The sequence below is a fragment of the Sinocyclocheilus rhinocerous genome, unplaced genomic scaffold, assembly GCF_001515625.1.
Source record: "Sinocyclocheilus rhinocerous isolate Xijiao unplaced genomic scaffold, SAMN03320098_v1.1 scaffold852, whole genome shotgun sequence".
Taxonomy (NCBI): domain Eukaryota; kingdom Metazoa; phylum Chordata; class Actinopteri; order Cypriniformes; family Cyprinidae; genus Sinocyclocheilus; species Sinocyclocheilus rhinocerous.
In genome coordinates this window covers 83,519-98,013 of record NW_015626422.1, presented here as the reverse complement: position 1 = coordinate 98,013, position 14,495 = coordinate 83,519, and the positions used below count along the sequence as shown (strand labels likewise).

The window sequence follows — 14,495 nt, the reverse complement described above, 5'->3', positions numbered from 1 at the left end:
GACAGACACAGTGATGAAGCTGGTATGTGTTTGCAGTACACAAGCCACGGTTAAGACAGCTGACTCCACTTTGATGTGACCCTGTCTCTCTCTCTCTCTCTCTCTCTCTCTCTCTCTCTCTCTCACACACACACACACACAACAGCAGGAGGAGATTCATGTCGCATTCACCTACGGCTGGAACGAAAGCTTCACATCACATACTAAATAAAAACTCTGAGAGCGTAATAAAAGCCATACGAGGAACATAAGGAACGTATGTCATTTCCATACTTAGGTGAGTGCGGTTTACAGTAATTAGTGTCATTAACAAACAAACACAGACGCTCGACAGCAAGACGAGCTCAGCTAATGACTCATTATTAGGGTAATTAAGGTCAAACAGAGCTTTAAATATAATACATGCTGTTGATTTACAGTGAGGCGCTTTAAAGGAGTAGTTCACTTCCAGAATAAAAATCTCCTGATGATTTATTCGCCCCCATGTCATCCAAGATGTTCATGTCTTTCGGTCTTCAGTCGCAAAGAAATGAAGGTTTTTGAGGAAAACCATCCAGGATTTTTCTCCATATAATGGACTTCAATGGTGATCAACGGGTTGAAGGTTCAAAGTGCAGATTCAGTGCAGCTTCAAAGAGCTCTACACGATCCCAGCCGAGGAATAAGGTTTTTATCTAGAGAAACCATCGCTCATTTTCTTAAAAAATAAACATTTATATACTTTTTAATCACAAACGCATGTCTTACACTAGCTGGACTTCTCACAAAAAAAAATCTATGGAATTCAATGGTGCCCATCAACTGTTCGGGTACTAACATTGTTCAAAATATCTTCTTTTGTGTTCAACAGAAGAAAGAAACTCATACAGGTTTGGAACAAGTGGAGGATGAGTAAATGATGGAAGTCAACTAATCCTTTAATGACGAGCGGCAGCATGTTTAGTACTATTAGTCTGCTGTCACTTTAAGAGCTACACACAACTAATACACAGACACGCATAACTGTTTACTTTCACTTTAGACATAACCAACTGTGTTTATATGTAAACCTTGTGTGTTTTTGACAGTATTAGCACAATCAGACATGAAAGATAACTTATTCCAGTAATCAGCCGCTGTTTGACAGGATTTGTAGTGTGCACACTTCAGGTGTATGTGCTCAGAAAAAGCACACGTCAGAACAGCTCGCGAATTAAATGTTTAACCAGCAAGACTGTAAAGCACATGCAAATACAGTTCTTTTGTGGCGTTGTACAGTATATTGAGACTGAGGCAGCAGAACTGTGACTGATAGAATGTGTGCTGTAACGCGATACTACCATAATTCTTCAAAAGCAGATCGTGGAGACATTTTAATCGTCCATGATCAAAAATCGTCATATAGTAACAAATTTTAGTGCTTTAATCAATACACCTCAAGATTAGATCATTTAAATATATTTGCTAGTGCTGGGTAATTAATCAGATTTCATTTTTGTGATTTTTGCAAACAATTATGAAAATGAAATCATTTTAACAAAATAAATTTTATCTTTTTAATAACTGAGGTATAATGATTTAATTTATTCAAATATATACATAAAATATAAATTTTATTTATTTATCACTTTTTATAATAATAATTTAGATATAACGATATACTGCCTATATATATATATAATATTTATTTGTTTAATTTTTACATAGATTTTTTATTTATTTTTCAGTTGAATTGTGTTTCAAGTTCAAGGAAATCTGCTGTTAAAGTGTTTTTTTAACTCAATAATTGAACGATGTTTCCAAAGTCAAAAGAGTCATCATGCTACATAATTTTTCAATATTGACCAAAATAATTGTGATTATAATTTTTGCCATAATCAAGCAGCTCTAATATTTGCATTGTACAAATAAATTAGTTTTGAGTTTTGACAGTCGACACACAAGTCCAAACCATCCCGTCATTCCCTACGGCCAGTCGCTCTCCGTTTCCCAGCATGCTCTAATTCCTGCACAGACCGATCGCTCGATGTGCTGCTGCAAACACTGGATGCATCTCCAGTCCAGACAGAGACGTCACATTGGTGCACTCCTGTGTTTGTCTGAATCATAACCAACACACGTCATCAGCATAATGACCTTCATCGTTCGTTTGCATGCACATTCTCTTCCGTCAGATGCATTTGTAGTGATTCCGCACAGCAATTACATCTCATTAATTCTCATGCATGACCAAAATCTCGTCTGTATATTGATTTATGCTCATTTGCATAAAACGTGCATAAAGAATCTCTCTCAAAAACACGTTTCTGCCTGCATGTTGCAGCTCTTATTGGAAGTAATCTTTCATTTGAAACAAGCAGATATATATGAATATCCAGTGTTTACATAACTGCACAATTCCAATTCATATCATATTAATCAGGATAAATGTGCATGTAAATTTGATCAATATAACAGTTGCATGTGAACTTACTGACGCACATGAATGGACATTCAGCTCATGTTCAGCTCGAACACAAACTAATGTCAGAAACACCAGGATGTTTGTCTGTGAGAACAGAGCCACGTTCTTCAGTCACAGGGTTATCCAGACAAAACAACAGCAAAAAATGACTGAGAATATATTTAATACTACTCATGTTCTGGGCGAATTGTGCATTAACTGTGTGTTTTCCTCAAACATGGACACACATTTAGTGCTTGACCAGAAATGAGTCTCATTAGATCAGAGACAATCCATAAAAATGAGATTTGAAGCACAAATAACCAGAACCCCATCAGACGATCAAAAAAGTTTTTATGCTTTTATTCAATTAGTCACTGAACACTTGATTGTAATTGGTCAGTGGTGTCCTTCCATACTCAAATACTTCTGTATAATGATGCTGAACTGTATAATTGACTGTCATCAAAATTGACATTTTAACCAAATTGTTTGTAAAATGTTTTGCTTTCTTGGAAGAAACGTCTCATGAAGACACCGTCTCCCAAGGTGCTGTTAGAGAAGACAGCCGCCCGCGTCCATGACATATTGTCAGACAGAAGCAAAAATAAACCTAAAACACGACTGAAATAGCTGCTTTATGCTCTTCTGCACACCGACTAAATATTCACATTTAAAACTACACTCACGCTGCATCAATACAGCAGTAAGAGATGTTAAATACATCAGAATATAAACTACAAAAATGTGCTAAGCAAAACCCAACAGTGCATTAAAGGAATAGTGCACCTAAAAATTAAAAACTGCTGAAATTGTGTTCACCCTCAGTTCATCTGAGATTAGAATGAGTTGGCAGAGCATCCATTGCTGAGACACTGATGCAATGCTACATTCCTCCAAATCTGATGAAGAAACAAACTCATCCTAAACACTTGGATGATCTGAGGCTGAGCACATTTTCATTTTTGGCTGAACTGGGCGCTACTCTGGATAAATATGCCATGGATGATCTAAACATGACTAATGACTCTGTTCATCTAATCTGTCTGGATTAAAAATTAGTCCTAATGAACTGCTGTCTCAGCTCATCTGAAAGCACTAATTAATTCATTAGAGTTCATTTAGCCCAAAAGCAACAATTACACAGTGAAATATTTTTGAGGAAGTCTGCTCAATGCATAGATCTGCACACAGACGTTTAATAGTTACATTGCAGTCTCTATATGCAACTGTACTCCTAAAATGTTCTTATTGAGTTATTAGTTACACTGTATCAATAGTACATGACATGAACTAAAGGCTACAACAATCCACTTCTGATTTCATGGGGTGTTTGAGATGAGGATTGAGGATTTTGCTCAGTCTGATCTCGTAGATTTTCAATGTCGAGTCTGAAGGAGGTGTTACCCATCCATCATTCATCACGCATTAGAGCACAATAACACCGTCAGACGCCTCACAACCCATCCGCCGGTGCTTTAAACACAATGACTTGCATTTTTAATGGACACTGCTATTATTCTCCTACAGTGCTGTTTTCAGTCCATCTGCATTCAAGAGAAAGAAGTCAAACAAAACAGTCACATGACAATACAAAACCCACTCTATTTACTTTCCTATTTCATGTTCCTGGTCTTACTGTGAGTGATTCATTGTTGACATTACTCTACGACTTCTTCATCAGAACTTGCTCTGTCGCTAAACGACTTTGCTTTTCTGTTAACATCATCAGTCCCTCAGCGCATGCTGCGAATTATAGGCACTAAACACAGCAATCAAATGTGCACAGAGTGATTGAGCTTTCTCCAATAGCAACCTCTGAATTCAATCACATGTCCAGCATCAGTGTCTAATGCACTCGGGCCGGAGCGGATCGATGGGACGCACAGAAAACTTCACTTTCCCATCCTGCTTCTTCACTCGTTAGTTCACTGCATTGTGTGAAACCCTCAACCGTGACGTATGACACTGTGATTAATATTTAATCAGAGGTTTCTGTTATGTAAGCACAGAGTTTTTAGCATTCGTGTGGCACAACACTCTCACTGCCAATGATCATTAAAACAATAACCTGATTAACAGTTTCTAAATCTACCGATAGCCATATCAGCCGACCACTAACATATACATTTTGGTTAATTTGAGTAAAAACTGACCTTGTTAGTCCACTAAAAACACTATCAGCCAAAAACAACATGACCACAGACTCAAAAACAATGATTGCAACTATTCATTTTACATTATTAATCAATTTATGTCATTGCATACTAGGCGTGATCTCCGTCTGTCCTTCATTAAATCAGGCATCCCTCGTCTCAGTCATTAGTCACTGATCTCCAGGGAATCTCCTGCGATTCATCTATTCTAAAATAATATTTTAGAATAATATATTTTATAATATAATATATTTTATATATATATATATAATGTTTCAATCTATCAAGCTATTCTACACTTCTGAAACACACAAAACAAACATATCAATGTGTGATAGATAGACAGACAGACAGACAGACAGATAGATAGACAGTAGATAGAAAGATAGATAGATAGATAGATAGACAGTAGATAGAAAGATAGATAGATAGATAGATAGATGGATGGCTCTATTGTGGCTAATAGGTTTGGGTCTGGGGTGAGGACAGGTGAAGGATGCTCTAGAGGCCCACATCAGCACCGCTCCACAGATGCCCGTCTGTCTCCATCACAACATCACAAACCAGCACAACCCAACACATCAGATCAGATCCAATCCTATCACTCTCACTCTAAGCGTCAGGTTTTCACATTTGCATATGTAAATCAGTAAGGTAAAGCTAATCACATATTCATGACTCGGACACCAGCGGCAGCGGGAGTGACAGATGAAGGTGTTTTACCTGCCCACTGTCTGGTTGGCCAGTTGTCGCATTCGGTTGAATTGCTTCTTCATCTTCCTGCAATTTGCGCGTGAATCCCGATGGAAGAAACACCAGCTGACATTCCTCACTTAAAGAACAACCCTCAGGAAATATTCCACGGCTCGGGCCATAACGAACGATTCCTCTTCGGCGTGCAACCATCACCTACAGCGAATGAAAACGCCAGAGCTCATCATTTGCGCGTTCTGCTCGTCGCTGGATGCTCCGCTGAGCGCCGGTGACGCGGCGGCGGGGCATTATGGGTAATGTAGTTCTGTGAGACTTGCTGGCCTACAATTTGACAGTCTGAAGGTCGCGGGAATGTCTTGTATTCAGTTTTATGAGATCAGACTAATGTTTTGAAGCTTTCCTAACATTCAAGTAAAAAAAAAATTCCAGTGAAAAATAAAATCGAACTGACATGCAGCTAATAAACTGAAATCACTGTTGTGACTTAACATACTAAAATGCATAATTTACAGAATATGGTTGTAAAAATAAATAAAATGTAATAATAAATAAAATGAAAACAAAAATACCACTACTGCTAATAAAAAATAATTATGCTAACAATGTTGCCATCGTGTGGATGTCGAGAAGAACTGCAGCGTTGACAGAGAAACAAAATTCTTTTACATTCTCTTGGAATGAACGAATGAATTAGTATATTTTAAATATATACATACATTTGGAATGAGTAACATTAAATGGTGATAATCATATCACATACCGTATAATTTCATATAATCATAATTAATAATACTAATAAAAATACTGACTCTTTTTGGCTTCACATTTATCCAAAACAAGGTCTAAAACCATTTATTTAATTATTTGTAGTCCCTCATCGCTTTCTGCTGTAGCGTCATTGGGGGCGTGTCCTCTGCGCAGAATCGGCAGTCCGCGCATGCGCGCTGTGGCGTGTCAGAGAGGCAAGATGGCGGCCCTCAGAGCGGGTCTCCTGACCCGAGCTCTTACTAAAGGAAAAACACCGGGAATCCCAAACATTATCCTCGGAACAAGAGCAGGTGCTGTCTCACACATCTGTTCTTTCGCAGTATGTGAATATACGCTATGAAAGCAGTGTCTTATAGGAGAAAATGAACGATAACCTTCATGTCAAGGCTGCGGAGCTAACTGGCTAAGCGAATCCGTGACAGCGTTTTACGTGTTTGTAAACAAATGTAATAAATCGTTAACTGCGCTGCTTTAGGATTAACTTGTGTTTTGTTTGAACACATTATGCATTAAATGCCGTTTTCTAAGTGTGTTTCTGCTAAATGTTCTGTAGTCCCGTATTGTATACTATATACTACAGGTTGTCTTAAATTTGTATTCAGATTACAGGTTTCATTCATTAATATAATTAACCTAGTTAACTAAAATACAAGCTTTAATGCTTAGAATGTGTCTGCTTGTGATGTGACTAAGGTAGTCTGTTTTCTTCTCTCTTGGTTTTGTGTGTAATGTGTTATTATGATAAAGTTTGTGTTGTTTTATAGCATCTGGTCCCTCTAAGGACATGTTGCCCGGTTCGTACCCCAGAACCCCTGAGGAGACGGCGGCAGCAGCCAAGAAATACAACATGACGCTGGAAGACTACAAACCTTATCCTGAGGATGGCATGGGGTGAGTATCTTTCTGAATGAATAACGTGTTTCGTTTGCAGAAAGACGAATGGCTGATGATGTGTTTAAATATGTTTGCTCTGTTGTGTCGCAGGTACGGTGATTACCCCATGCTTCCGGAGCGATCGCAGCAGGAGAGAGACCCCTGGTATCACTGGGACCATCCTGATCTCAGGAGGAACTGGGGAGAGCCGGTACGAAAGGATTAGTTCACTTCCAGAATAAAAATGTCCTGATCGTTTACTGATCAAGATGTTCACTTCTTTCTGTCTTCAGTCGCAAAGAAATTGAGGAAAACGTTCCAGGATTTGTGACCCTGTCTGTGAAATCCAGGCTAAAGTCTCAAAATCTAATTATAGGATAACAAGCATCAAAGTTTGATATCAACTATTAATTTCACTATGATTTAAATCTTTGACAATATTAAAGACATAAAGGTTATATTTTCACAGAATGTTCTACATCTTTATGAAGGATGATTCTATTCAAATATTGTGACAAAATAAATTTTGTAGGGTGCCACAAATTTGTTAAAATTTCCAAAGGGTGCCGCAACTAAAGAAAGGTTGGGAAACACTGCTCTAGATAAGACTCTTATTCCTCGGCTGGGATCGTGTGGAGCTCTTTGAAGCTGCACTGAAGCTGCACTTTGAACCTTCAACCCGTTGATCACCATTGAAGTCCATTATATGGAGAAAAATCCTGGAAGGTTTTCCTCAAAAACCTTCATTTCTTTGCGACTGAAGACAGAAGGACACGAACATCTTGGATGACATGGAGGCGAGTAAATCATCAGGAGATTTTTATTCTGGAAGTGAACTACAGTAATCCTTTAATGTTCATCCCATACGTTTTGCTTGATGCATGCTTGATGAGTGATGTCGCTGCACATGTGCATTGGGTATTGCCTTCCAGTTTTGACAGCATGCACATTTTTTCATGCTGCTCTTCAATTTCATTGAAGAAAGATCTATGGCATATAATGTTGATGCTGCCGGTTACCGTCAGAATGAGAGTCCAAACAGCTGATAAAAACATCACAATAATCCACAAGTAATCCACAGCACTCCAGTCCATCAGTGAACATCTGGAGAAGACAAAAGCTGAAACAAATCCAGCATTAAGACGTTTTTAACTAAAATACATTGAGTCCATAATCCATAATAACGCTTCCTCCAGTGAAAAAGTACATCTCCTGTTGTCTCTCACGTCAAAATCCAGCCACATATTTGTTTAGAGCTGTTTAAACGGTGCTTGATCTGTGCAGATTTCTCTCCTGATTCACACCAGAACATTTTCTCACTGGAGGAAGCCTTATTATGTTTCATGTCTGTGTTGTAGATGCACTGGGACTTTGACATGTACATCAGGAACAGGGTTGACACGTCTCCGAGCCCCGTGGAGTGGAGGACGATGCGAAACCAGCTGCTGGGGTTCGTGGGCTTCATGCTGCTGATGTTTGGTTTGGGCGAGATGTTCCCCTGCTACCAGCCTGTGGTGAGTAAAGGGAGAACAACAAGCTGTGTAGTAGAAAGAAGGGAAGTGTGTTAATCCTGCACCACGAGCAAGTTAGGAATTGCAAACTTTTTTAGCAGCTGAAACTGTTTGCAACTAATTGCATACTTCAGTCGTAAAGTTTTAGTATTTCTGTTGTTGTTTCCAGGCTCCTAAACAGTATCCTTACAGCGACCTGTATCTGGAGAGAGGCGGAGATCCTGAGAAAGAACCAGAACCGCTCAAACATTATGAGATCTAATGCTAGAATCCTCTCTGTTCCGTAACTTGTGCATATTTCTGTCTCTAATAAAGTTAATTTAAATGTCATGTGTTGGGTTTGTCTTTTCTTACCTGAGACCTTAAACTGTCATCAGCCTTTCGTTATGTGAAGCATAATAACATTATTTTCTAAATTAAGTTAGAAAATAATTGTTGTTTTATGTTAGACGAGTGTCTATTGTTCAGATGTATGCTAGTTATAGGCATTCATTTCTAGTGCTTTCAAACGATTAACACGGTTAATCGCATTCAAAATAAAAGTAAATAATTTTTGTATTTATTAATTTTTTGTTTGCATAATAAATGTGTGTACTGTGTGCATTAATTATATATATATTAATACACACACACTACCGTTCAAAAGTTTGGGGTCAGTAAATTTTTTTTCTTTTTTTTTTTTAAAAGAAATTAATGCTTTTATTCAGACAGGATGTGTTAAATTGATAAAAAGTGATAATAAAGACATTGTTATAAATAAATGCATATTAGAATGATTTCTGAAGATCATGTGACACTGAAGACTGGAGTAATGATGCTGAAAATACAGCTGCGCATCACAGAAATAAATTATATATTTTAAAGTATATTAAAATAGAAAACCATTATTTTAAATTGTAATATTTTACAATATTACAGTTTTTTTCTGTATTAATAAATGCAGCCTTGACGAGCAGAAGAGACTTATAATTGGAAGTCTTATAATTTATATAAAAATATTTTTTATATAAACAAAACATTTTTCTTATATATACATGCATGTGTGTGTATTTATATATACATAAGTATACACAGTACACACATATATTATGTAAACACATTTTTTATTTTTTTTGGGATGCGATTAATCGTTTGACAGCAATAATCATTTCATATTTTATGTTTTACTTTTAATGATTTTATTTTCAATCGTTTTTTAAAATCTTTTTATGTCTGATGGGAGGTCAGTAGTCAGTCCTTGAACTAAAATGTCTAAATAAAATGCAGTTAATAAGAACACCATTAAGTGTTAAACAACAAACAATATAATTGTATATAATTTGGATGTACAGCGTTATTTTCTTTTTTCGCTTTTGACCATTTTATACAGTCTATGCTTTTGACCCAGTAAGATACAGGAAAAAATATCCTAAATATTGAAGGAAAAGCTACATGGGCGATGTTGGCTTAATTTAGTTTTAGTGAATAATTAAGTTTTTATTATTTAATGTTGGCATTAGTAGAAAGATACAAATCGTTTCGTAAACTCTGTCCCTCGCCGGCTGCCGTACTGGACTACAACTCCGCCCCGGACTACATTCCCCATGAGTGACGCGCGCGTAGCGCCGCTAAACTCTCAGCAACACACAAACGAGACTAATAATCACAAACAACGGTAAGTACACACACAACACTTACTGTGATCTGACGTTTTTAAGATCAACTCGAGATCTTGTGATGTTTTATTGCGTGTGATCGCGTGTGTTTGGAGCGCAGACGGCGAGCAGCAGGTTAATGCTAACGCTAACAGCAGATAATCAGGAATAAACAACTGTGATTATAAACATACTTCTGCTCTATAGAAACTCCACACGACATTTATTACACATCTAGTTTATAAAGATGCTAAATTAATTTGAGACTATATATAATACGAATCTGAGACATAATATCTGCATATACATGAGTTTAGTGCTGCTGTTTTAGTGATTTCTGTTAAGGGTATTACGGAAATGTGTTAGCATTTTTGTTGTTACTTTTATTTAACGTGATGTTAAGTCACTTTCAGATTCTTTAGGCTGATCTGACGTTGTTAATGTAGATGTTAGACATTGACATTATGAATTAGAATTCATAGGAAACATTATATCGTTAGAATTGACAGGTGAATCTCAGATCTGTGTTCTTTTCTCTTCAGGATTTGGGAGGAAGATGAGGGTGAAGGAGATACTCAGGGCTGCGACACAGGCATGGAGTCCTGCGATGAAGCACCCCGCGTACCTGGCCTTAGGTAACTGTGCATGTGTGTGTGGGTGTGTGTGTGTTTTCACCTGTCAGCTTGTGTTTGTTTTATTCAAAGCGCATCCAGAATGCTGGAGTGATCTGGTCTTCTTCACTGTCTCTTGTCTGCAGGAACCGCAGCGCAGCAGCTGGATGCATCCTTCAACACCAGCGCCGCTCTGGAGATCTTTGAGATGGATTTCGCTGATTCATCCATGGACATGAAGCTCAGAGGAACTCTGCCCACTTCCAGCAGGTCAGTTATTCTCATACAGGTGAGGAAATTATATGTTATACAGTAAACCATTTAAAAGTTTGGGGATTTTATAATGTTTTTGAGTCTGCTCTGCTCACAAAGGCTGCATTTATTTGACCAAAAGTACTATAAAATTGTAAAATATTATTTAAATTTAAAACAGTGTTTTCTATGTGAATATCTGTTAAGATGTAATTTATTTCTGTGATACGCTGCTGCATTACTCCAGTCTTCAGTGTCACATGATCTTCAGAAATCAGTATAATATGCTGATTTGCTGCTCAAGAAACATTTCTGATTATTATCAGTGTTGAAAACAGTATTATTTTTGTGGAAACCGTGATGCATTTTATTTTTCAGGATTCACAGATGAATAGAAAGTTCAAAAGAACAGCATTTACTTGAAATCGAAAACGTTTGTAGCATTGTAGATTTATATTTATTCATTTAGCAGACGCTTTTATCTAAAGTGACTTACATTTGCGATTCATCATAAAGAGGCAAATAAACACAGGAAGTGCTCGTGATACAAAGTTTCAGACATTGTTCATTGGAAGTTCTATATGCATCCTTGATGAATTAAAGTATTAATCTTACTGAATCTTAAAAACTTTTTACATAAAATTAAACTGAAAATGCAAAACAACCTTCCATCCTAGCATTGTGGCCATGACTTTTGCACAGAAAAGCACGTCTCACATTTTCTTCAGAATATATAGTGTAGTCAGTGCGCTCATCTGAAGGTTTGAGGTATTTCTGATTGTCTGGATGATGACTGGGTGTGTTTGGATGTTTATTACGATCTCTCTCCACACTGAACTGTACAGAAAACATTCAAAAGCTTCCACTGAGTTTTGACATGAAGTGGTGGAGTTACAGCAGCAGTTTGTTGACGTCTCTTCCTTGAAGGTGAATGTAGTTTTATATTAATAGCATCTTCCCCCAGCGGCGATTGAATAGCAGAAAAACCCGGTTTAACGGCAGCTTTAGTTTAGAGAGGAGAACGAGTCAGACGTGTCGTCATCACCTCTGTGTGATCTAGTTTGTAGAGTATAAAAACCATTACGCCTATGGAATGTCATGTGTGTGTTTGTCAGGTTTCACAGTCTGATCTGGGTGGCGTTTGATATGGAGGTGAAGGGCTCGTCCGGTCGGCTCATCGGAGGCAGTGAGAGCGGAACCGTGAGCGTCTTCAGCCCCGACGCTATTCTCAGCGCGGGAGAGGACGCCGTGATCGGACAGTCCAACAAACACACGGGCCCCGTGCACACGCTCGACTACAACCGCTTCCAGGTAGAGCTCAGACTCTCGCTTCAGATCCGATCACATCCGCTGACGCTTTCACAAACACACGTGTGTGTTTCCTCCGCATCAGAGTAACATCATCGCCTCCGGAGCCAGCGATTCAGAAATATACATCTGGGACTTGAACAACTTCAGTAATCCAATGACGCCGGGCGCAAAGTCACAGGTAGGAATGTGTTTGTGTGGAACTTAGGCCTGGGCGATAAAACGGTATCGATATTTATCGAGAACACATGCTGAATTGAGTGCTGTGCCTGCCTGTGATGAGGATATTGTGAATAAAGAATGAATATTAGTCGAGTTTAAAATAAACATTTGAATGTTAGGAGTGCGTCAGGGAGCGCCATCAGTGGCGCGCGAGATGCGGTGATGAAGATGTAAGTGACGTTGTTGCATTTTAATGTTTTGTTAGCCTAGCCCACGAGACGCGCCGCTGCTGCGTTATTCATTCAAAATATTAGAGGAATATAGTAGCTGATCATAATTAAGTTAAACCCCGAAACCAAGCCATTCACACAGAATGCAAATTCAGCACATTTTTACACGGACAGATATGACTGCTGCACTCACGTCACACACAAGAGATGCAAAGAAAGTCATGCAAAGTTAAAACAGTTTAAACTTTTAGAAAACACGTCGCGAATTTGTGGAGGTTTATTCCTTTTCACTGCGTCTCATGTTTTTAAATGCAATCTTATGTATAAGCAATGCATAAATACATGATGCTGTTTTGTTCATAATTGTTCGAAATTTTATTTGATTTATATGAGTTAATTTAGACGTAATGCACGTTTTTTTATAGACAGTTATTTCCTTGTTTTGATAATTTAAATGCGCTTAATTATTTTGCTCATTGCGCCCTCCTGTGGCTTCGGGAGACAAGCCAAAAGTTTCCTTAAGACCTATTTAATCTGCATATAAAACATTAGAAATTAGATATTTAATTTTTATTTTGTGTTTGACTGTTAAAAAAAATATTTGTTGTTTGTCAATAAATTGGGTTAATTTAAAAACACAGTAGTTAAATTTTAACGTTTCTATTGCTCTGTTTTAAAAAAAGTTTATAAAAAATGTCAATAATTATCGATACCGAACGATATGAAACATTATATCTTTTTTTAGCTATATCGCCCAGCCCTAGTGGAACCTCTGTTCGATTACTCTCTGAAATGTTGTTGACTGCATCTGTCTCTGTTTCTTCAGCTCTGTGAGGTAAGAGCAAGGGCTCTGGTTCTTCTGAGGGTGTGTGGGGTTTGATTAACCTCTTCTCTAACATTCAGCTCACTGTGTTAATGGGTTAAAACCTAAAAACAGTTCTGAGACAGTTCATCTGCTAAGCAGAGTGTGTTTGGTTGTTTTGGACGGGATTTTGGTCAGTAATGAATTGCAGTAACTACACTGAATCTTCACCTGGTGGTTTGTGTGAAAGTCACAGATATTCTGGTGGTTTTATTCATGTGCTTATGCTTGTCACAAAAAATGTATATTTATTAATATTATAATGGGTGTCTAAATGGGTATAGATAGATATATGAGATTGTTAAATATTAATATAATAATATATATTAATATTATAATGAATGTCTAAATAGGCAGAGAGGTATATGAGGTTGTTAAATATTAATATATATATATTTTAATATTACAATGGATGGCTAAATGGGTATAGATAGATATATGATTCATTAAATATTAAAATATGTATATGTTAATATTATGATGGATGGCTAAATTGGTATAGATAGATATATATGAATTCACTGTATCAGGTGTCTAAATAGATATATGAGGTCATTAAATAGTAAAATGTATATATTAATATTGGGTCTCTAAATGGCTATAGATATGTATGAGGTCACTAAATATTAAAATATATATTTTAATATTATAATGGGGGGCTAAATAAATAGGTATAGATATATTTAGAGGTCACTAAATATTGAAATTAATATATTTTAATGTTGTAATAGGTGTCTAAATAGGTATATATAGATATATGAGGTCATTAAATATTAAAATATGTATATTTTAATATTGTAATGGATGGCTAAGTGAGTATAGAAATATATGAGGTCACTAAATATTTTAATATTACAATGGATGGCTAAATGGGTATAGATAGATATATGAGATTGTTAAATTAATATATATATATTTTAATATTATAAAGGATGGCTAAATGGGTATATATATACTGTATGAGGTCACAAAATATTAAAATTAATATATTT

General features: G+C 36.9%; 3 protein-coding genes across 3 annotated transcripts in view; 2 read left to right on the top strand and 1 right to left on the bottom strand.

The window, feature by feature from the left end:
• LOC107715273 (rho GTPase-activating protein 44) overlaps positions 1-5,576 on the bottom strand; it is a 35,191-nt gene extending 29,615 nt beyond the window's left edge. Inside the window, 1 exon segment of the mRNA XM_074560095.1 lies at positions 5,302-5,576. Within this exon segment, the coding sequence (XP_074416196.1) occupies positions 5,302-5,354 (53 nt within the window). The 5' untranslated portion in view covers positions 5,355-5,576.
• Positions 5,577-6,191: 615 nt separating this feature from the next.
• Positions 6,192-8,774, top strand: ndufb8 (NADH:ubiquinone oxidoreductase subunit B8). Its single transcript, XM_016521336.1, has 5 exons — positions 6,192-6,350; positions 6,825-6,951; positions 7,045-7,144; positions 8,292-8,447; positions 8,614-8,774. The coding sequence occupies exons 1-5, from the start codon at positions 6,230-6,232 to the stop codon at positions 8,704-8,706; spliced, it is 597 nt and encodes a 198-aa protein (XP_016376822.1). The 5' UTR covers positions 6,192-6,229; the 3' UTR covers positions 8,707-8,774.
• Positions 8,775-10,012: 1,238 nt separating this feature from the next.
• The window catches only part of sec31b (SEC31 homolog B, COPII coat complex component), a 27,377-nt gene continuing 22,894 nt past the window's right edge, over positions 10,013-14,495 (top strand). Inside the window, exons 1-6 of the mRNA XM_016521603.1 lie at positions 10,013-10,098; positions 10,621-10,713; positions 10,836-10,959; positions 12,057-12,252; positions 12,335-12,430; positions 13,468-13,476. Coding sequence (XP_016377089.1) covers positions 10,635-10,713; positions 10,836-10,959; positions 12,057-12,252; positions 12,335-12,430; positions 13,468-13,476 — 504 coding nt within the window. The 5' untranslated portion in view covers positions 10,013-10,098; positions 10,621-10,634. The remainder of the gene's footprint in view (positions 10,099-10,620; positions 10,714-10,835; positions 10,960-12,056; positions 12,253-12,334; positions 12,431-13,467; positions 13,477-14,495) is intronic.

Excerpts from the sequence above, each read along its gene's own strand:
- ndufb8 (XM_016521336.1), top strand. The coding sequence starts at position 6,230 with ATGCGCGCTGTGGCGTGTCAGAGAGGCAAGATGGCGGCCCTCAGAGCG. Across the intron at positions 6,952-7,044 it reads TATCCTGAGGATGGCATGGG|GTACGGTGATTACCCCATGC; the intron begins GTGAGTATCTTT and ends GTTGTGTCGCAG. Across the intron at positions 8,448-8,613 it reads TCCCCTGCTACCAGCCTGTG|GCTCCTAAACAGTATCCTTA; the intron begins GTGAGTAAAGGG and ends TGTTGTTTCCAG.